At 37.9% G+C, this 22,056-nt stretch overlaps 1 protein-coding gene across 4 annotated transcripts in view; it reads right to left on the reverse strand.

Annotated features, from left to right (window-relative positions):
* Tmc1 (transmembrane channel like 1) overlaps window positions 1-22,056 on the reverse strand; it is a 244,315-nt gene that overhangs the window by 123,241 nt on the left and 99,018 nt on the right. The window contains exons 2-4 of one of the 4 annotated variants that reach the window (XM_063249732.1): window positions 14,294-14,368; window positions 10,347-10,434; window positions 9,494-9,569 (exon numbers count right to left, since the gene is read on the reverse strand). The exons of 1 other annotated variant lie outside the window; for it this stretch is intronic. In XM_063249732.1, the coding sequence (XP_063105802.1) occupies window positions 9,494-9,509 (16 nt within the window). In that variant the 5' untranslated portion in view covers window positions 9,510-9,569; window positions 10,347-10,434; window positions 14,294-14,368. Of the gene's footprint in view, window positions 1-9,493; window positions 9,570-9,990; window positions 10,187-10,262; window positions 10,435-14,293; window positions 14,369-22,056 lie in introns of those variants that run through there. 2 more of the 4 variants (XM_063249731.1, XM_063249733.1) reach the window with 2 other exon arrangements.

Here is a 22,056-nt window from a genome sequence, read left to right on the forward strand (position 1 = left end):
GGCCAAGTGTCATAAAATTTGGTCTGGAGAAACACAGTTGATATTTAGAAAAGGGACCTAAATAAGACTTCCACACAGAAGCACTTGGAGGTGAGTACTATGTAAATGCTGACACTGAACGCCACAGGAAGAGTGAAAAGGAAAAGCTATGTCTTGCCTTGAAGGGAGCCACTTAAGCAAAGACTGAGTGGGGTTAAAGTGACTGCTTCAGCAAAAGATGGAAACTGTCCTCAGCTTCAGGGAACAGAGCAGAGATCAAAAACATGAGATCTAAACTTCAAGTAAGACCAAGTTGAAGTGGAAGAAGATAAGGACACATCAGTTCTTAAGTCATCTAAATATTACACGACAGCAATGCAAAACTTTCTTAATTGGTAAGAAGCTCAATCAGGTGATGCTTTGAGAAATGGGAAAGTTCCAAAATAACATTGCCATGGCTGAATACTCAAAAGTACACTTGTAACTACCAATAATTTACATTCTGGTATAGAGTCAGTATGTTGGTAGTCTCAATCCAAATCCTTGAATGAAAGATAAAATGGTAAGTGGAGGGCAGGGCGGACAGCTCAGGACTACTGGATCCTGTATCAGAATGGTATTATAACGTGCAGAAGCCACCGAGGAACACAAATCTTTACCATTTCATAATGCTGAATTGGACTCCAAACATCTCCAGAAAGGTCCAAGAGATACCTTTGCAAGAATAACCTTATCTTTCATAATTGCCATGAAAATATTAAAACCTGGAATGGATTTATTTTTCTGAGAATTTGACAAGAAGTTAGTATTGTCAGGCAATGTCCACATGCAAAATCTTTCAAGTAGAGACAGAGAAACTCAGCAACTCTCTGAAAATGTGTTTGCATATTTTGAGGAGTTGGAGCAGAGGGGGACAGAAAAAGTTTTTTCTTTGAATCAAAAATAAAAGCTTGGGCCGGGGATATAGCTCAGCAGCACAGCAACTTCCTGGCAAGCACTGGGTCATGAGTTTGATCCCCAGTACCAAAAATAAATTAATTAATTAAATAAAAGCTTATTTTTTCAAAGGCAGGTAGAAGTAGGGAAGAAGCTGGTATTGCACTGGTTGTTGCTTCTCAAAAACCAGATATTTAAGGACTAAAGACCCATCCCGAGTATAATTCTGTAAGTCCAAAAAAAGAAAATAGAACCGAAGTAGAGAATTCCATTTCCTGAAATCATATTTGAAGCCTCTGTTTAGCTAAAAGTTTAATTTGCACATGATATTGACCATGAAAGGGGGGCTGGCCGCAGCCATTAGTGCTAGGAAGGGTGATTATTTATTTATTGAGCCTTGGTCCATTAATTAAAATACATTTTCAGTCCAGATCTTAAGCAAAAGGGAACAGTAACATCCAGGTGATATGCAATCCTCTCCAACTGCCAAGGAATAGAGGCCGCTCTCACTTCCTAAGAAAAAGGGCAGACATGAAGAAACAGGCAACCTTACCTTTAGGAGGTGCTAAAATGACTTATAGCACCATGCATTCATTTCTAGAAAGCAATGATTGCGAATGCTCTACCCCTAGTAACTGGGGTTCACAAGTTGCTAATAGAAATCTTGGCTAAGACAAGACTGCCAGCAAAATAGTCTGTACAGAACACGGATGAACCACCCAGATGAAATCCTTTACCTCTCTTGTCTAATCGTTCTAATGGTTTCCCTTATGTGGAAAAAAATGAGTATTTTTATCAAAACCTCCTGTATGTTCTATTAACTATAATTATAGTTCACTGCAGCATGGTAGTTCATTTATTTAAATGTCAAACAAACATGATTCTTAATTACTTTTCCAATCCACAATAACATCTCAGGCAGATCCTGTGGCTTTCTGTTCATTTTCAGTTATTAATAACAGCTTTGCTTTGGTAATGCAGATTAATTTTCAGGTATAGTACTACCAAATCCAGTCTATGCTAAAGCTCCAATCTCATATAAAATTAGAGCTTTCCCACCCTCTCACTGATGCCAAGGACTGGAAGAGAAGCACCTACGTTCAGGACGGTTATGAGGGCATCTCTTTTGACCATTCCTTCTAACTGAAATCTTCTTCCCAGCATGTAGCTTCTGATTCTTGCAGTAGAATGAGTTTCAGAAAAACAGCAGCAAAATGTAAGGTGTCATTGTTCACCAAGGGTGGTCACCATGCCCCTATTGTAACTATTACCTGGGAAAGTTTTTGAGTTCTTCAGTATCATTCCTTTTGCCCTGCATGATACTTTACACTGTAGTCTCTTGTCTTGACTATTGCATTCTTTCAAGGGCATTTTAACACCCTCTAGGGTCTTGTACTATTTATGGGCCCCATGCCCTCTTCCCTTAAGCTATCTCGGTTGTTACAGGACCCTCAAGGAGAAACAACTTCCTGAGGAGCACAGTTATCAAAGTCATTTGAGTCCTGTTATTTTCCACTGTGCATACTTGGCCCAGAAGAAGTATATGAATCCTTTCTCTAAAACTCATAGACATAGAAGCCATTTTCAGTATTCCTATATGATCAAAACATAGCCCTATCTGTAGGCATGACACATTATACATACTTAGCACACAATTGTGTAAGAAAGAGGACAAAATATTAGCTAGAAAAAAAAAAACAGTTCAGTGACGGAACCCAAAAGGCATGGAATTCTTTCTGTATAATGATATAAAATAAGCATCATCTCCAGATTACAGATAAACTGGACTAACAGAGGAGAACAGCTTAGCAATCATGAACAACCATTATTTTTTGTTCCAGTTTCTGCTAATTCTGAGAATTTTCTTACCACCATCCCAACATTTTCTGTGAACTGAACTCTGATATAAATACACAGTATATATTCGTCCATATGGCCAAGAAACTGAAAGCTTTAGGTACACTCAGGCTCAGTCTTACCTGTCACATGTGCAGTAAGAGACAGAAACCCACATACAGTCAGAAAGAATGAAGCAAATTAGGAGAAGTAAGAGACAAAGAGAATTTCCTGGCTTTGCTATAGTTGTGTTTTCTCACCCTAGCTGATTCAGAGGCCTGCTAGTTTAGTTGGGAACTGTGTTTTTGACCAAATTGTCCTTAACTAATACAGTGATGCAATATGCAAAGCTTGTAAAGAATAAAGACAAGTTTTAAATGTGATTCCAACATTTGTCCCACTATCTGCCTTGCCAAGCAGAGAAAGCACGGATGCTTGTACAGAACTGTAGCAGTCGGAATTATGGGTAATCACCCCACACAATCAGAACTGATCCATCTCCTTTCCGCTGAACGTTTCAGCTGTGCAGCTGAAGGATGATCTCAAATGCTCTCTAGAGACTCATAGAAGGAAATTAAAGATTTGTAAATGAGAAAAAGTGTATAGTATATATTGCTCTTCAATTCAAATCACGTATCATCTCCTGCTCACAAACATCTTTCTCACCATGATCTTGTACACTGTTTTTTTAATAACTTTTTAAAATATATCTATCCCATTTACTCAAATAGGTTATGAGTTTATTTAGTTCAAAGAAAATCTCTTATACTTTTATTATATTCAATAATCAGTAGTATCAGATGCTGCCTTAAGTGAATTAATGGTACACAACTTGTTTAAATGCAAAAGAATAAAAGGATAATTTAATACCAACACTTGTAGAAATGAATCTCTGAATTGATGGGACCTGACTTGTCCCAATACCACAGCAGAAAAGTGGGAAGAATTCTCATGTGAAATATTTAAGTTAATATTAAAGATAAATGTCTCAATTGAAATAATCATTAAACTGGAGAATATGTTAAGAGGAGAAAACATTATGAAAGATTAAACTTTTCATAGAAATTTACTTTACTGCTTAGGGAAACTTAAATTTATTTTTTTTTAATGTTTTCTTACTTAATAAAGAAACATAGACCTCATGATCCTCCTTCGAGCTGCTTGAAATCCATAAAGATATCACACACAAGTAGAATTTCATCTTTCTTTTCCCATTACAGTATACCATATGGGTGGATCTAATATTTATGGATATCAGCATATGAAGTTTAGATACAAAAGATTGATATCCTTAACAACAATCAGGAAACTACCTTAAAGCAGAAAAAAATATGTTTTAAATACATTCTCATGTACCTATTTTACCACCTAAAGGTTACAATAACCAGAAGGAATCATCAAAGGACTAAGTAAAACGATGTTATTAAAACAGCATTGGAATTTTGCTTCCAGCCACAGTAAAGTAAGTAGGAGGGATTTACCTTTTCACTTTAGCTAACTAGAAAGCCAAACACAATGTCTGAAGTGTCTCGTAAGCAGCCAGAGCAGGGATCTTTGGAGGAAGGAAAGCAGTAACGGAGGGGTGCCCGAGCCTGCCCTTCCTGAGAGAGGAGACTGGGCAGTGCCAGGAGGACAAGGAGCCTACACAGAATCTCCTGGTCTCAGTGAGTGGGTATTATTCTGATGTCAGGAATACAACATAGCCAGGAAATTACAAAAAGGGGAAAGACAGAGAAGATCTAGAGATCTTTAAATCCCTTCCATGCATGGCTAAGTGCTGCTTTGTGCACACAAGTATGGTAGCCTCCAAGACCCAGAAAAGACCCACCACAGAGGACTGAACAGACAAGTCTATCCTGGCACTCAAAGGGTTTGGGAATAGTTTAGGTTATCCACTGGTCAGAAAAGAGGAACTCTCCAATTCATAGATATCGTTTAAAGTCTCAAAAGTTACTGCCTAGGTCAAATTAGCCCTGCTCCAAACTTATCCTAGCTCAAAAGCAAGTCTGAAAAGCATCTTACTAATTCCAAGTTACTTAACTTCATCCCAGAATCAAAATAGAAAAAAATTACAATAATATTTAAAGGAATACAGAAAAACCTAGGACATAAGGATAAAATTTAGTATGTCAATACTGAATAAAAATTATAAAGTAAGCAAAGAAATAAGGAAAATAATAACTCCTAACCAGGAGAGTAGTTGAATCAATCAGCGGAAACATTCAAAAGTAGCATAGATAAACATATAGAATTCTTGAAATATATGAAATTGAAGACAAACCATGATTAAGCTAAAGATTAATATTATAAGTCCTCTAACATGGAAACACATTTAAAAGCCGTAGTTAAAATACCAAAAGTGTAGAAAGAATGGAATTACAAATACTCCATCCATATGAAGGTAAGAAAAGAGAATAAAGTACAAACAACAGAAGGGTACAAAAGAAAATGGCATAGACGCATATTAAATATCATGAGTCACCAGCAAGATGCAAATTAAGTCCATAATTTACCACTACACACGTTCTCAAAAGTGTAGAGGTACCACTACACACGTTCTCAAAAGACTAAAATTGGAAAGATTCACTCACAATACCAATGATATGGATTAACTGGAAATCTCAAACATCACTGGCAAAAATGCAGAGCAGCAAGACCACTTTAGAGAACAATTTCACCATTGCAAATGATGTTATTAAAACACACAACCAGATTATCCAGCAATTCTAACCCACATGTTCACACAAAGAGTTTCACTCACATGTTCATAGCAGCTTTCTTCCACCTTAAATCGATAACAACTCTGATGCTCATCAAGAGGCGGATGGATAAATGAACTATGAAACATCCCTGCAGTAGAAAACTCCTCAACACTAAAGAGCAATGAGCTACTGACTCCCTAACAATGTGGATGAATCTTTTTGTAAGAAGCCAGACATAAAGAGTACTTACTGTAGGTTTCCATACATATGGAAATCTAAAAATGGCAAAATAATCTACGACCAAAGCATGGTAGCAGTTGGCTCCAGGCGCAGAGTATATAAAAGGTAGAATCTGTTGATTTATGCCAAAGAGTATGAAGAAACATTTTAGGACAGTGGCTTTCTTATGGTTATGATAAAAAACATAAAAACACTTAACAGAGTTTCTCAGACTGTACATTTTAAATGTGTATGACAGAGGTATTACTCCTAAATTACCTCAATAGGGTTAATTTTTAAATACATAAGAAATGGAAAAAAGGTTGATACTGTATCAGCCAAATGGATGCTGTCCATTAGTCCTCACAGGTCGTATTTCAAACCCAAGAAGAGGTGTCCACCTCCGAGAAGTCCTAAAACTCAGGCTGGGTGAGAAATAATAACACCCTGTGGTGAAGTTTAAAGACCATCTGCACTTGGAACACAATGTCTCTCCCTGTCTTATTCCAGTACTTGTTTAGCAATACTCTGAATACATCTGTCTACAAGGTCACTGAAAGGAGGGACTCTATGGCATCACATCCCTCCTGGAGTATATAAACAGGGCATAAAATGGATTGTTCGGTTAGCGAACTAAGTGATCAAGTGAATAAACAGACGAAAGGAGAGAATTTCTATGAGAATTATAATCCACATGGCCACACACAAACTTCTCTTGTTGGAAATACTATTCATTTTTAAATATAATAAAACATCATGAGAGCACCACAAATTTACAATTCTATAGGATTTATACAAACAGAATGAGTTGTATTTTTGGACTGTTAAAAAATGGTTATGGTTACACAATAGTAGGGAAGACTGGTATCTCTTGATATCTTTATCTTGTATGGCATTTTGAAGTTTACAAATGGGTTTCACAACAATTACTTCGTTTAACCTTTAAGGAGGACTATTTTACCAGTAAATAGTTTCCACGTAAATCATTGAATCTATTGATGATGCATTAAAGAAAAGTTTCTAAAGGCTGTTTCTAGTAAGTATTTTGTTTATCTGATTCAAATTACGCTGAGGGACTGAGAGAGATCTCAACTTCAGCTCTGAATCACCTCCATTTTCACTCACACCCTGTGATTGGCCTGCATTTCCTTACAGAAGCAGTGTTTCCTGATGTTCTCTGCTGACTACAGCTCTGGAGTTCACTGCTCCCATAGCTTCTGCGACTCTCTTCTTCCGGACTTCGGTTCATCCCTCTGACCCATACTTTTGGCTTCTTTCCTGAGCTCATCTTCTAGCCACCACTAAATGCTGGAGGTGTCCAAGATTCCGTTATTGACCCTCTTCCTTTGTCATTCTATGTGCTTTTTGAGAAGAAGCCACGTAATTCTAGTATGTTCCAACCCCACAAGGTGCCACTGACTCCATATTTATATATTGGCCTTTCATTCTGCTCAGTTGACCAAGCCAAAAACGTAGTAGTCACTCCTGAAATTTTCATCTCCTCATCCTCTCATATTCAGCCCCATCAAATACTAATATTTCTATATCCTAATACTTCTTGGTGTCCCCCTTTCAGCATCACACATAACCTCAAGTACCTCATTAAATTTCCTCAAAAGTTATATTTCTTACCAAACTTCTGATGGCATCCTAGTCCAATCAGTTATCTGCCCTTCAAGTGCTAAGCATATGACAGAGGTGATAACTTGCAAGCCCAGAGATTTTAGGGCCTGTGCTACCTGCAGCCTTGGATGGAACCTCGAGCTACTGTGTGTGGACTCTGGCATCTTACAGTCACGCCCAAATGAAAGAACCGCGTGTCACAGCTCAGAAGTGTATTAGCCCGCCGTAGAGTGAAAACAGGAGACTAGAGGGATCCAGACAAATAAATTTGACAGCCTTCATCTCTCCACACGTTACCATAGCCACAATTTTTCCATGTGTCCTGTGTACAGCATTTAAATATATTGAGTAATGTACCTCCCAGTTGACCTATTCTGGCCTTTCATAGGTTGTTGCAGTGGTAGCCACCGTGGAAAGAAACCATTTGTCATTGCTTGACGTCTCACAGTCAAGGTGACTCTTCATGGCACATTATTCAGAGCGTGGAATGTAAAGAGTACGCAGTGATGGAAATATTGTTCTGCTGTGATGATATTAGGGAAATAAAAAGAGGCAATGCTACCATTCTCTTTCTTATCTTTACAAAACTATTAATTTATGTATTAATTTCATCTTATAAATTTCATCTTATTTTTAATTGATAAATTATAATTTTATATACTAAATGTTTATGAGGCACCATGTGATGTTTTTATATATACTTACATTATATCAAGTCTACTTAAGTATAAATCAAACATTTGTAAGAAATATTTGGAAGCTACCCAAAGGCTAATGGTGATCTTTCTAGGGTGAGATTCTATGGTTTTGTTGGTGTGTTATTTGATATATTCTTCTAAATGCTATAGCTTTTCTGTAACTTTGCTAAATAAACAAAGCTATTAAACTTTAAAATATTTATTTCTATAAAGGCAATGACATAAATAGAAAGCATTAATAATCAGCAAGTTCCATCCTTATTTAATGAAATGTTCAGCCTTTAAAATAGCCTGAGAAGTTTTACTGCAAATTTTGTAAGAATTGTAGATCTAATTTTTCAAAAATGCTTCTCAACAGCACCATAGCTACCCAACTAACCTGAGGAAATTTTGAACCCCAAGTAAGGAAATCTTACTTAACATCTGACTTGTGCCCTTATATTGAAAAGCCAAATCCATCCTGCTAGGATAATATGTAAGTTTGGGTTATTTTCAGTAGTTTTGTGAGATAAGTATGTAAAATTTCACAAAAACCGTTTTTGTGTTTGTTTTCTGAAAGCAACAACTTGCGTCAGAGATGATACTCCTACAGCTCTCCAGATGTTGGAAGCTAATGAAATGACCGAGCATATTAAATAGAGTACCGCTCAGATTCCCAAGATACTGGCCTGAGACTGGATGGCTTTCACAGATTATCTCTAACTGAGGTGTCCATCTCCACTTTCATTCTAAGGTTAAGTGAATCATCTGAAGAAATGGCTGGTGGTAAAACTATCTGGACTGGATGCACTATACTGAAAAACAAATAGATATGTCCAGGTTTTTCTTATTTGAAAATTCGACCTGTCTGTCTTGGAGATTGAAATGTTGCTAAAAACAGATTCGAATATATGCTACATAAACATCACAGAAGGACTGCTAAACCCACAGCACATTATCTACATATTACTGAAAATGTACTCCGTGCAAGTCATAGCAACCAAAAAAAATTTTTATGACACTTCTCATCCCCTCACATAAATACCTCCCACAATACACCTTTACATCTTTTTTCTTGATTTTCTTGTCTTAACCTATTTCCTCTGCTCCTCAGCTTAATTCAGAATTTCAGGCATAATCAGAAGTAGAACAGTTCCCCTTTCTGAAGCTGTGTCCTACACCAATATAGCAAAACGGCCCCAGCCTCCCAGGGTAGCTGGAATTTGAATCGCTGCCCTGGATTCTTGATGTATTGTACTTTTCCCATTGACTTTCTGAATGAAAGAAAGGTAAATTCAGACACTTGCTGGCTGATGAAATCAGCCATCCATAAGAGAAAAAAATTTGAAGAAATATTAAACCCTTCCCAGTTTTTCAAGAAACAAAGAGATCTATCCACAGAAAACATAGAAGGAAGGAAAGCCCTGCAAGAGAGATAAAAATTACAAAACAAACTTTGCAAACAAACTTCCAACACTCAGTAAGGTCTAAAACTCCCAAACAGATCACTATACTGAATACCTTTCTTGGGTGGCATTCTGGGGGCGTCTTGGCAGCAGGTCCTGGGGGCAGCTGTCGGGCTCCAGAGGGGCTGCAGCTGAAAGGGGAAAGATTTCAGGTGGTACCTAGCACATCCGCACCCGTCGCCTGTCCCTGAGGTGCTCCCGGTGCCATTTCACAGTCTGAAACATAAGAAGGTACTAATTTCCTCCCCATTAAATTTTCATGAATGTTTAGTTTACCATTTAAGGATGAAGTACTCAGGTCAAAAGGTTCACATTTGGGACTCATGCTTGAAATAAAACTAAACTGATTCTGTAAGTTCTGTCACCCTGAATCTGGCTTCATTTCTCCATGTACACATTTGGCTGGCTCAGCTTTTAAAACCCTGCAATATAGAATTATCTTGATTCTATATATTAAGGGCAGTGTTAGTTCACTCGCACAGAGGCAAGAAAAGCCAGCTATTAAGCATACTTGGTTAATTAAATGAGTAGGTAATGAAGCTACTCCTCTACCTGCAGCTCAGGTCCAAGCAGCCAAGCTCTCTGGCATTGAATTCAACAATGAATCTACACTGTGCAGAAAACTGAAGATGTCACACTCCCTTCTCAGCTTCTATAAAAATAAAATGTGCTATAAGAGGAAATTGCTATTTTCTGGGAAAATGCAACTGTTTTCCTCTCTTTTCGAACTTCTAGAAGAAGGTAATCACGGTGGTTTTAGAATGATAAGCAAAAGCTATTGTTATTATGGAAAAGAAAGAATGGGACAAAAAGGACTTAAACACCATGCTGCAGAACTGGCTTCACTTCTGAGTGAGGAATCCGGGTTCTCTGGTTACTTCAGCGACAGCAGGCCTGGTGGTGCTGACCTTGGCAGGAGCGAGCTGTGTTTGGAAATGGATCCTGGTGGCACATTTACACCACAGCAGCTTTTGGCTTCGCACATATCTGATGCTTCTAAAATACGCAGAGGAGGTACATAAATTTTCAACGACGCAGTACATAGCAAACTCCACATTGTAGCTTAATACAAGCCTCTGTGAGGCTGATGTTCACCTAGGTTTTGCCTTTCCTGGGCACTAGATCTTAAATAATAAGACAGAAGAAAGCTGATACAAATACACGTATTTAAAGTTCCTTAGAGATCTTCTGTAATTTGGGAAACTGAAGACATAAAACTTTGTTGCAAACTAATGAATCTGTAATCTAGAGTGAAAATAATTTGACTTATAAGAACTTAAGCATAAATATAAAATGCTATTTTGACAAAAGCTAAAACAAACCTATTAACAAATTCAGAAAAGAAATTCTAGAAGCTTGGTGACTTCAAAATTATAAAAAGTAGCATGAAAATTAAAGATAGAAACCATAGTAGGAAAACAATGTGAAAATGAATTCAACTACATTAAAATTTTAAAATTTCTATTCACCAAAAAATGTTTTAAAGAAAACTAAAACGAAGTCCTACTTCAACTCACTGAGCACTACATAAGGTTGCTATTTTTAAAAATAAAGAACTTCTATCCATGGAAAAAAAATACTAACCACTACAACAGGAAGAAAATGGCTAAAGGTTTGAATAAATACTGCATACACGAGGATATATTGGAACATCATAAAATAATGAACAAGAACAGTGATATTACAGAAACAGGAACCCACAGCCAATAAGAGTCTGAAGAGTCACCCAATCCCATCTAAGGAAATATAAATCAAGATAGCTACAGATAACAGTATCAGAGTATGGTTGGTCAACTGGCAAAATTACAGTGTGACAACACCAAATACTGGAGCATGAAGGCGACCAGAATCTCTTAAGTGGCTGATGGGAGCATAAATTAGCTCAATTGCTTTGGAAAACAATTCAACAATATTCTATAAAGTTGAAGTTTAACAAACATAACTGAGCAAGTGTGCTACTAAGAATATGTACAAGAAAATCTTGTAAGTGTTCAAGAGTAGGCCAGTGATATTCCAAATAGGATAACATTAACAAGTCATATATATATATATATATATATGAATATAACAATTTTGAAATATTCACAAAGCAAAATATTATGTAATAGGAAAATAGTATACATGAATAAATTTACTAAAATAAATATATATGAAAATTACTTAGAATAGAACAAACAACTTTGAAAAAAAAGAAAACAGAACACTGTACTACCTAGCTTCTCTACTTTTCTAGAAAGCTATAGAAACCCATGTATTACTTATTGGCAGTAAGACAGACAAAAAAGAAAGACCTGTACACATATGGCCAAATGATTTTCAACATGGAACAAAGACAATTTAGATGTAAAGGAGAGTCTTTTCAATAAGTAGTGCTGAAATAATTCAATATTCAACATATTTAAGATTCAACTTCCATATACATCTTATACTATGCCCAAAAATTAATTTAAAATGGATTTCAGAGCCAAATGTGAAACCTAAAATAATAAAATTTCTATAGGAAAACACAAAAGACAGAGTTAAGCAGAGAATTTTTCTTGTTATACAATACTAAAGGTTCAAACCATAAAAGAAAAAAGAAATAAAATTAATTGTAAAATTAAGAATATTGATACTTTAAGAGACCCTATTAAGAGAATGAAAAAGTTTAATCATAAATTGAAAAGAAGTATTCACAAGTCATACATCTGATAAACAATTCATATCAAGAATGTACCCCACTCTTAAAAGTAAATAATAAGGAAGCAAATAACTCAATTTAAAAAACTTAGATTTAAGCAGATCCTTGACCAGTGAAGAGAATGATGGCATAGAGGTTCACTATCCTTAATATCAATCATCACTGGAGAAATGTGCGTGTGCTAAAATAGCCAAAATGTGTAAGATTGGCTCTGTGTGTTGAGAGGGAGAAGATCTAGAACTCTCATTTCTGTTGATAGGAATGTAAGCTGGCATCTATTTTGTGAAACAATTCAAAAAGTTCTTAAAAGGTTAAACATATTCCTATTGTATGATTTAGTCATTCTCTCTAAGATAGTTTATTACAGGAAATGAAAGCATCGAGCCCCATAAAAGGTTTTAGGGGAGTGTTTATAGGAGCCCAAACTGGAAACAATTCAAATATTTATCAGTAATGAATACATTGCAATGCATCTGTACAACAAAATACTACATCATAACAGTAATGATGCATCATACTTGATACATACAACATACAAGAATTCGTAATAGTTATTCTGATTGAAAATGAAAAACCAGAAAAAAAAATACATGCTCTATTGTTTAATTTACATAAAATTCTCAAAAATGCAGTGGCAGGAAACCAGTCAGAGGCATAGAGGATGGGAACCAGGGATTACAAAAAGGCAAACAAAACAAAAAGACCAGTTTGAGATCTACTGTTTAGCTTAAGTGTAGTTCATGGTGCAGATATAGCAAACTTTTCAAGTTTTGCACAAGTATTTGAAATTTCTTATGTATCAATTTCACCTCAAAGAAATTATTAAAACCAAAGTATGGGTCTGATGATAACATATTACAAAACAAGTATCAAGACTAATCCACTTTTATATAGTTGATATCCAAAGTCAAGAGTAAAAGTAAGAAGGAAATAGAAAAGGACTGGAAAGACGGAGGGGAAAAAAGGGAAATTTTCTTTGTAAATTAGATAGAAACAGCCCAGTACACACACTAACATGCACATATCTTAAACTGCTTATGTTGTGTCAAAGAAGCTTATTTCAAAAAGCATTTTAGTGTGTTGGAATAATAGATGACTGTATAAGTAAATAAATGTGATCCTCTTAAATAGAAAATAAAATGGAGGAATAAGAGAGCGGGCTTGCAAAGCTATTAATGGGTGAGAGAGAAGGTATGTGTTTTAAATACGTGGAAAAGTAAGAACCTTTTAAAATGCATTTAAACTGAGATCCAAATGGAGCCTTTAGGAAGGAGACAGTGACATTCAGCTACTCTGAGACAACACTGAAAATGATAGCTGATCAAAAGCACTGCTTGAAACTCTACTTTCAAACTCACTAGGCAGCTGCTTCTGTGCTACACGCCTTAGACCTTGAAAAATACCAGGAGTGCAGTCTCCAATTCCTTATTAATGTATATTCACTGTGTTGTAAGTTTCTAGATGTACAGATGTTCACACAGAATTCATCACATCCCAGACTGTAGTTTGAACAAATGAGAATAAAAGAGATTTTTGCCACTAAATTGCTAAGGTTACTTAGTAAAATTGTTTGTCAAGACGTTTTCAGACAAACTGTGAAGCAACATGTCTCACTTAACCCAGGAATTACTAGGTGAGCCGCAGACTCTGTTACCTACTGTGGATATCTAAGAAGACTTCTCAGTGAAGTAGACGAAGAAGACTTCTTTGTGAAGTAAAGCTGTCTAATGTTATAGTAGCCTTCTAGAAGAATGAATAAGAGTTGAATGTTTGTAGCTACCTGTGGAGAGGATAACTTTAAAATATCAGATGGTTCAGAGGAATACAGCGTTCAAACTGTGAAACGATTAAGAGCAGTGTATCTAAATCACACTGAGTACTGAGCATAGTGGCGCATACCTGTAATCCCAGCACTCAATGGATGAGGCAGAAGGATCTCTGTGAGTTCAAATCCAGCCTGCACTAGAAAGTGAGACCCCATCTCAAAAAACCAAACAAAACAAAACTGAAACACACTAAGAAGTTTGGCAAACTGGGAATCGAAGCAGGACAGAATCACAGAGGGAATTCACACTTCCTAGATTATCAAGGTGACAGGTAAAGAACCAAAGGATGGATTAGTGAAGCAAAATGAGGGCCAACACTGTGCTATACAAGACATAAGAATCAACTTACAAGGAGAAAATGCTTCTTTTGATTCATGGTTTCAAAGATTTCAGCCAACGGTTGCTTGGTCTTCTTACTTTGGACCTGTGGAAGCACAGTTCATGGTGGCAGGAGCACACAGTAGAGGAGGGCTTCTCACCTCATGGCGGCCAGAGCCAGAAAGAAAGTCAGATGGGTCAGGATCCTAACAGCCCTTCAAGATCACCCCCACAGTGGCCCCACATCCTCCCACTAAACCTCACCTCTCAAAGGTTCCACCACTCCCCAGAATGGCCCACCAAGGGCAGGATCTTTAACACATGGGCCTCTGAGGGACTTCCAGACGCAAACCATAGCAAACACTCAGAACAAAGGTTCCTCTGCATTACATGTTTCTATATAGACCTTTAACACAGGTTTTGAAAAAACCAGCGATGGCTATTTTAATAATATGGCTTCATGAAATCTCAGAACTTTAGAAAATAAACACACTGGCTAATATGCACTGCTTTAGTTTGGATCTGAAAAGCCCCCAAAAGCTCATGTACGGAAAGCTTAGTCCCCAGCGAGTGGTACCACTGGGAAGCTATAGAAACTTAGAGACCTGGGTGGAAGAAATAGGTCACAGAGAGTGATTGCTTAATTGAAAAACAAATCAATAGAAATTCTCTGCTTCTTGTCTAGTTTTGCCAGTTTTCTCAATCACAGCACTGTTAACATTTCAGATGGAATTCTGTTTGTTTGGTTGGTCAGTTGGTTTTGTCTCAGGTACTGAGGATTGAACCTAGTGCCTTTCCAATGAACTATGTCTCTGATAGGTTCTGTTTTACTTTGGCTTGATTTTGTACTTTTTGTTTTAAGAAAGGATCTGACTAAGTCACTAAGCAATTCAGGCTAGTCTCAAACTTGCAATCCTCCTGTCTCAGCCTCCCAGAGTGCTAGGGTGATATGCATGCACCACTAGACTAATTCTTTTTGTGGGGTCTGTCTACTAAATTGTGGAATGCTTAGCAGCTTCTATGAATTCTGCCCACTAGATGCCCACAGTAGCAGATACTAATTATAATAATCAAAATTATTTCCCTACATTGCCAAATGGTTGAGAATCTCTGTTCTAGGACCATGTATGTTTATGTACCAAAATCCAAGAATCACATTTTACTGCATTCTTCATCAGGGACAAAATTAAAGGTGTAGGAAGGAACTGGGACACAAAGGTACAAAGGGCCAACAGCCAAACTGTGTCACTTTTGTTGTATTCTGTGCTGTGCTTATTACCCTAGTAACCACATAATTGAAGCATCAACTACATAGGTATAGATTAACTAACTACGTTGTCATGCTGTCCTGTATGCGTCATCCCCTGAGTAACCTATTTGCTATGTCAACCTTTGTTCCCTTTGTAAGAGACAAATGATGCTGTGTCAACCATTGTTCCCTTTGTGAGAGACAAATGTTCCTGGAGTTGGCAGACCAAGGGCTATGAATTGGCTAACCACCCACTGTGAAATGCCTCTGACCTCAAGCAAAGGGGAACAAAGGCCCACCTTGTTTCTGTTTCTCGTCAATATGTACTTAGTGGTCAATGAGCAAATCATAAAGGAGCTATAAAAATCTGTCAAAATTCTATCCCAGTTGCACAGCTTTGCAAACTCCATCTGCACTGTGCCGCTGGTACCAGCTTAAATAAAAGCACTTTGTTTAAAAGACATCTTGCCCCCTTCTTGACAACAGACAACGTCACGGGGGCTTGTTTTGGGGTACAACATTTGGGGGCTCATCTGGGAGACCCCTCCCCTCATTATTTTTCACCAATCAATCAGCTTGAACTATCTGTAAATATTTGGGTCTTTTATTCTTTGTAATTTGAGTGTGCACTTTTGAAGTTGCAGATAAGCCTGGCTCCTTCTGCACTGGAACAGGATGCCCTCTGGGAAAGGGCTTCTAGCACACATTTGTGATTTGGAATTTTTTGTCCATTTGGTTTTGTGCTTGGTATATTTTTTACTGCAGAGTCATTTGCTTGTTTGAATCTGTTACCTCGTACTAACATTCAAGTTTCTTTTACTTCTCTTAAACTTTAAATTACTGTTGCAGGTTCCATGCTGCTTATTGGACTTAAGGGTCATAACGAAAATTTATTTCCCTTTAGGTCCATATCTCAATCCTATCTTCTGATCTGAAATCTGAAATCTTAGGGAATGAATGGGTTGCCTCAAATTTCATAATTACTCATTCTTATGATGGGCTAATTCCAAATGATTCAAAGATGCTTTTATGGAAATGTGTGCAACTTCCTTGACAATATCAGCCTGGCAAGGTTCCTCCAAGTCAAGCAGCCTCACTTCAAGAGAGGACTTGCCGCTTTGGGTAGAAACTATATTTCCTCTCCCAAGGAAAGCAGTATAGGGACCACAAGAAGAATGGAAAAGCACTTTAATTCTACTTTGGATTTCAGATTCTCTTTTCTTAACCTTGTGTCGAAGGAAGTTGGCAGAATTCCCTTATGGAGGGAGCTGTTCTCTGTAGTGGAACTGGTAGGTCCAATGGTTAGAGGAATGTTAAGCTGCCCCTAGGTGATGAGTGCATTCATACTGAAAGGAAGACTTCAAGATAAGCCTTGGGTGCCAAGATAGTGCCATGATGATGTGCAAAGAAGTTCCCAAAGCAGAGGTGGAGAACCGTGACCCACTCACCCTCAGAACGGCTTTCCTGACTTCCATCCCAGAAAAAGAGTTGTCAGGACACATCAGTAAGAGGTATAGGGAGATTTATTAGGCAAAACTAGAAAAGTACACACTCAAAGAAATAGAATGTGGGCCAGAAGAGGGGGAAGTGGGAGAGCCATTTTACTGTTTGGGGTTAGGAATATTTATTCAGCTTTGATGGAATGTCTACAGAAAATTCCTGTCTTGGGGGGTGACCCACGCACAAACAAATAATGCCTCATTTTAAAAGGATGGTCTATTCACAAATAAAAATACCCAGTTGCAGGTAAAAGTGAGTCACAAAGGCCCATTTATAAGTAAAAGGAAATGGCCAAGGCTTACTCTGTGTTTAAGGAAATTTTTTAAAAATTGACTGAGTTTCTGTCCTGAAGCTACAAGCTTTTTAAAAAAATGATTTTAAAATTTTTATTTTATAGAGTTTAAATGAAAACAAAACAGTAACAGACAAAATAATAAAAATGATAGAGAATTTTAAAACAGAATGATAAGAAATTAACAATGGTCACTATATTACATATTTTTATCTTGGAAATAGCTGCTCAAGATGCAGTATGCAAAACAGATCAATCAATATAAGCACTCACATTTTCTCTCCATGAACTAATGGACTAGTAGTACAATTACATTAGGCATCTTGTGTATATACATAGACATTTTCCCCTTCATTCTTTCTTTTTTTCCCCCATCCCAGTTGTTCTTTGCCTTCAGGCATTTTCTTTCCTTTTCACAATATCTATTGTAGATTTAGGATTTTATTTACTTTTCAGTTTTTTATACTAGGGAATATGATATTTACCCATTCAAGTCTGATTTAATTAACTTATGTTATCTAGTTGCATCATTTACTATAAAGGCCTCGAATTTATCTTTCTTTATAGCTGAGTAGTACTCCAGTGTATAAAAATAACACATCTTTTTTATCCATTCCTCAGCTTATACGCATTTTCCAGATTTAGCTGTTACAAACTGTGCCGTTATAAACATAGATGCATATATTTCGTTGTAGTATGATGTTTGTAATTCTTCTGGGAAGATACCCAGAAGGGCAATAGCTGGGTTGAATGGAACCTCTAATCCTAGTTTTTTGAGGAATCTCCACACTGATTTCCACAGTGATTGCACCAGTCTGTATTCCCACCAGTGGAGAAGCATACTTTTTTCTCCACAGCACAGCCAAAATTTAATTTCTTGATGACAGACATTCTTTCAGGAGTGAGATGGAATTTCAGTGTTGTTTCAGTTTACATTTCTCAAATGACCAATGATGCTGAACATTTTTTCATACATTTGTTTGTCATTTGTATTTCTTCATCTGAGAAATGTGCATTCATCTCAGATGCCCATTTTTGAACTGGGTCTTTGAATTTTGGGGACTGATTTTTTTTTAATTCTTTATATGTTCCACATAGAAGTCTTTTGTCCAAGGGACAGTTGGCTAAGATTTTTTTCTCAGTTTGTACATTTTCTTTTTACTGTTAGTGATTTCTTTTGACATGCAAAAACTTTTTAATAAGATGAGATCTCCTTGTTGATTCTTTGAAGTATTTCCTTTGTGGTTTGGTTTGTGTTCATGAACTCTCTGCCTCCCCCTAGGTCTTCAAGATTTCTACCTACTTTGTCTCCCAGCATCCTTCACCACTGCCACCTGCCTGATTCTCTGAGTTCCCACATGAAATTCACAGTGGGAGAGAACCTGATTGACTTCTTTTAAAGTCATAGTAATTGTAATCATTTGTGTGATATAATTTATGATAAATATATTAAGTCATGTCATGGCATAAAGCTTCTGACATCGTTGGAATTTCTGAGGAGTGATAAAAATGAAGCACATTATGTTTTCCAAAACAAATACCTTTCAATCACTCCTGAGTTCACATTAATAAAGTGACTTTAGGGAGGCCCTGCAGGGTCAGGTAAACCAACCAGGTAATCAGAGTTGCCAATTTCAGTTCCACCCTGGGAAGGGGAAGGGAAAGGATTCAGTTGACTTCACTGCCAATAACCAACGATTGAATGTAGTCAAGCCTCAAAAAACCTCAGAAGAACTGAGTTAGAGGAGCTTCTGGGTAGGCAAGTGTATGCAGGTCCTGGAAAGGTGGTACACTCCAAGAGGTCATGGAAATCCCTCTCCCCTTCACACATAAGTTGCCCTACCCATCTCTTCCATTGGAGCAAGTCAGTTGTTCCTGAGTTTTAAATTTCTTTTGTGATACATTAGTAATCTATAACTAAGTTGTTTTCTTGAGCTCTGGGAGCCTTTCTAGGAAATGATCAAGGAGGAAGTCAAGAGGACTCTGATTTATAGCCACTACTCCTAACCACAGGTGACAATCTGAACTTGGCATTGTCATTTACAGTGAAGGAAGTCTTGTGGGACAGAGCTTGGAACACAAGGCTCTGTCTCCATTTCCATGTAGGTAACATCAGAATTGAACTGAATAATAACATACCCAGTAGATGTCTAATTAATGGAACTCAATTGGTGTAAGAAAACACTCCCATATTTGATGACCAGAGTATTAAGTTGTAATAATAAAGGACATAGAAACTTTCTTCTCCCTTAGTGGTTGTAGAGAACTTTGGGATTTTTGTTTTGGTTGGTTGTTTCAAACATGTAACAAGACTGTGTGACAGATACCAGTAAAAAAAAAAAAAAAAAAAAAAAGTGTTGTGGGTATTAATGCATTGAATCCTCCTCTCAAAGAAATTAACAACAGTCAACAAGCTCATTTTATGAGAGAAAACGTAGATCAAAATCAAGTGGCTAATTCTGGACCTAAATAGTCTAATTCTAACTGCTATCAGACACTTGGGTTCATTTGCTTGCCACTGACCAAAACCAAGGAGACCACGTATTTTGGCAAATCTGATTTAGTCAAAGCTGGTTCCAAGGAGGCAGAGAGGACCATTTGCCTCAAATCGCCACGCACATGTGGATAAGGCTCTTTTTTTATCCTAAGGATAGGAGCGGAGGGAGCATAGCTAGAGAGGATGCAGCTCTCCACTCTGCTTTATAATGTTCAGCATCTTCAACTCATCCTCCTCCTTGCGGAAAGTAAACTAGGCTTCTGCCTCTGTGCCCTAGGAAAACACTTCCAGAGTGGACTTCAATCTGCAACCCCAACACTGCTGTGTTGTTTTTGTGTGGCTTCACTTCCTCACCTCTCTGCAGTGTCCTTTCTACAGCCATTTCCACCTCACTCTCTTGGCTTTTGCTCTTAGCTCATCCTCTCTTGGCAGCTCCCTGCTCACTGTCTCATTTCAAAGGCTTCACCAACTCCTCTTTGTGACTGCTCATCCATGCTAAAGACACAGTTGTGGATTTGCTCGTCCCAAGTAGACACAGCATGTGGGTAGCTGCACTGGGGCAGGCTGGTGAGCACCACACAACTGTCTCTGCTTCACCCAACAAATGTGCTTTTTAAGAGTCAGTAGCCTCAAGAAAATGATTATAAAGGTGATCAAATAGGGCTTAAGACCAGCTGCAGTGCATTGAGCCCTGAAAATATAGTTCACAAGATAAAATTTCATGCTACCTAATTGACCTTCTAGTATTTTGTAGATTGTAATTACCCCATAGCATTTTGTATATTGTTAATCATAAATTATGATGATGTCTTTCTAGAAATCCAAAGGCAGAAGATCTCATGCCAATTCTGCAGGCTTATCCCAAAAACACACTTTTTAATATTTAAAAATATTTCTAATATTTAAAAATAATTACCCACTTGCTGCTATAGATTTGACAACAGATTTCCAAATGTCAGAACAAACACACACACACACACGACACACATGGCACACAAAGTGAACACATGCATTTTTTGTTTATTAATAGGAATAGTAACTTGGGCACAAGCACCTGTGTGGAAAACGTGAGACAGTTAATTCAATCCATCTCAGACACTGAAAATAAATAAAAAATAAAATTGAAAAAAGTTTCACCTCAGGGAAAAGACAAACTTCTTATTAACTTGCCATTTTTCCCTACTGCCCTCATCAACATGAAGATCCTAATTAGGATAAGACCTCCCAAGATTTCCAGGAGAACATGACTTCCAGGATAACAGCAGCTATGGAGGCTCTCTGAGATAGCCAGCTTAGATTCCAGGAATGGTTCAGTGTGGGGAGTCCTAAGCAGGGGGAGATATACCCTGCCAACCCAGGAATGAACTAAGCTGAGAGAAACCAACTGGAAATGCAATCCCAGTGCTATGCCTGGAACAGCTAACGTCTCAGTGCCGAAGCTAGAACCCGCACCTCTGGAAACCAGGGCTTGAATTTCATGCTGCCGCTGCTGCATCTGAATCAGCACAGCAGGGATAGAGACACGAAAACTCTGAGAGCAGGAATCGGCGAGCCAAATTGAGAGCAGAGCTGGCGGGGAGCCAGCATCAACCTGCGGTGAGTGAGAGGAACGGGGACCCTTCCATAGACTAGGAGGCTCCAACAGAGGACATTCTGGGACCAAGCAGACTAGCCAGAACAGGATGCAGCAGTGAGTTCAGTCACATATTCCCCTCTCAAGCGGGATTGGTGGGGAGCACTTGATGTGGGTGACACCATGGACTAAGATCCAGTAGGCTAGCCCAAACCAGGTCCCTGTGCCTGGCAGTGCATCCTAGTGCAATGAAGCCTTCAGCAGGTTGACTGACCTGGAGGGGCGGGCCCAGCATAGGCTGCCCAGGTCTGTGTCTCCCTAGTACACTGCTGTGGGTGGGAACACCTAGCTGGAGTGATCCAAACAAACTGTAACCGACAAAGAGAGAAACTGGGCCTCCTATATAAGCTTGTATGGAAGAAACAAAAAGTATGGGAAGAGAGAGCAATAAGAAAGGGTCCTCAGTCCACAACCCTGAGAACACCAATCCAGGAAAGGTAAATGCAAAGGAGAATGAGGACAGAAAACATGCAATATCAGGCACGGCACCAATAGACACAAAGCAGTATCTCCAGGACCTCATAGACGAATTCAAAAGTGAAGTATTTAACCAAGTAAAGCAAGATATAAGTAGATTAGTTAGAGAAATGCAAAGCACCTCCCAAGAAAAAACAGATGGTAGA

The sequence above is a fragment of the Cavia porcellus genome, unplaced genomic scaffold, assembly GCF_034190915.1.
Source record: "Cavia porcellus strain 051 isolate PalLab524CR breed Dunkin Hartley unplaced genomic scaffold, mCavPor4.1 scaffold_1, whole genome shotgun sequence".
Classification (NCBI taxonomy): domain Eukaryota; kingdom Metazoa; phylum Chordata; class Mammalia; order Rodentia; family Caviidae; genus Cavia; species Cavia porcellus.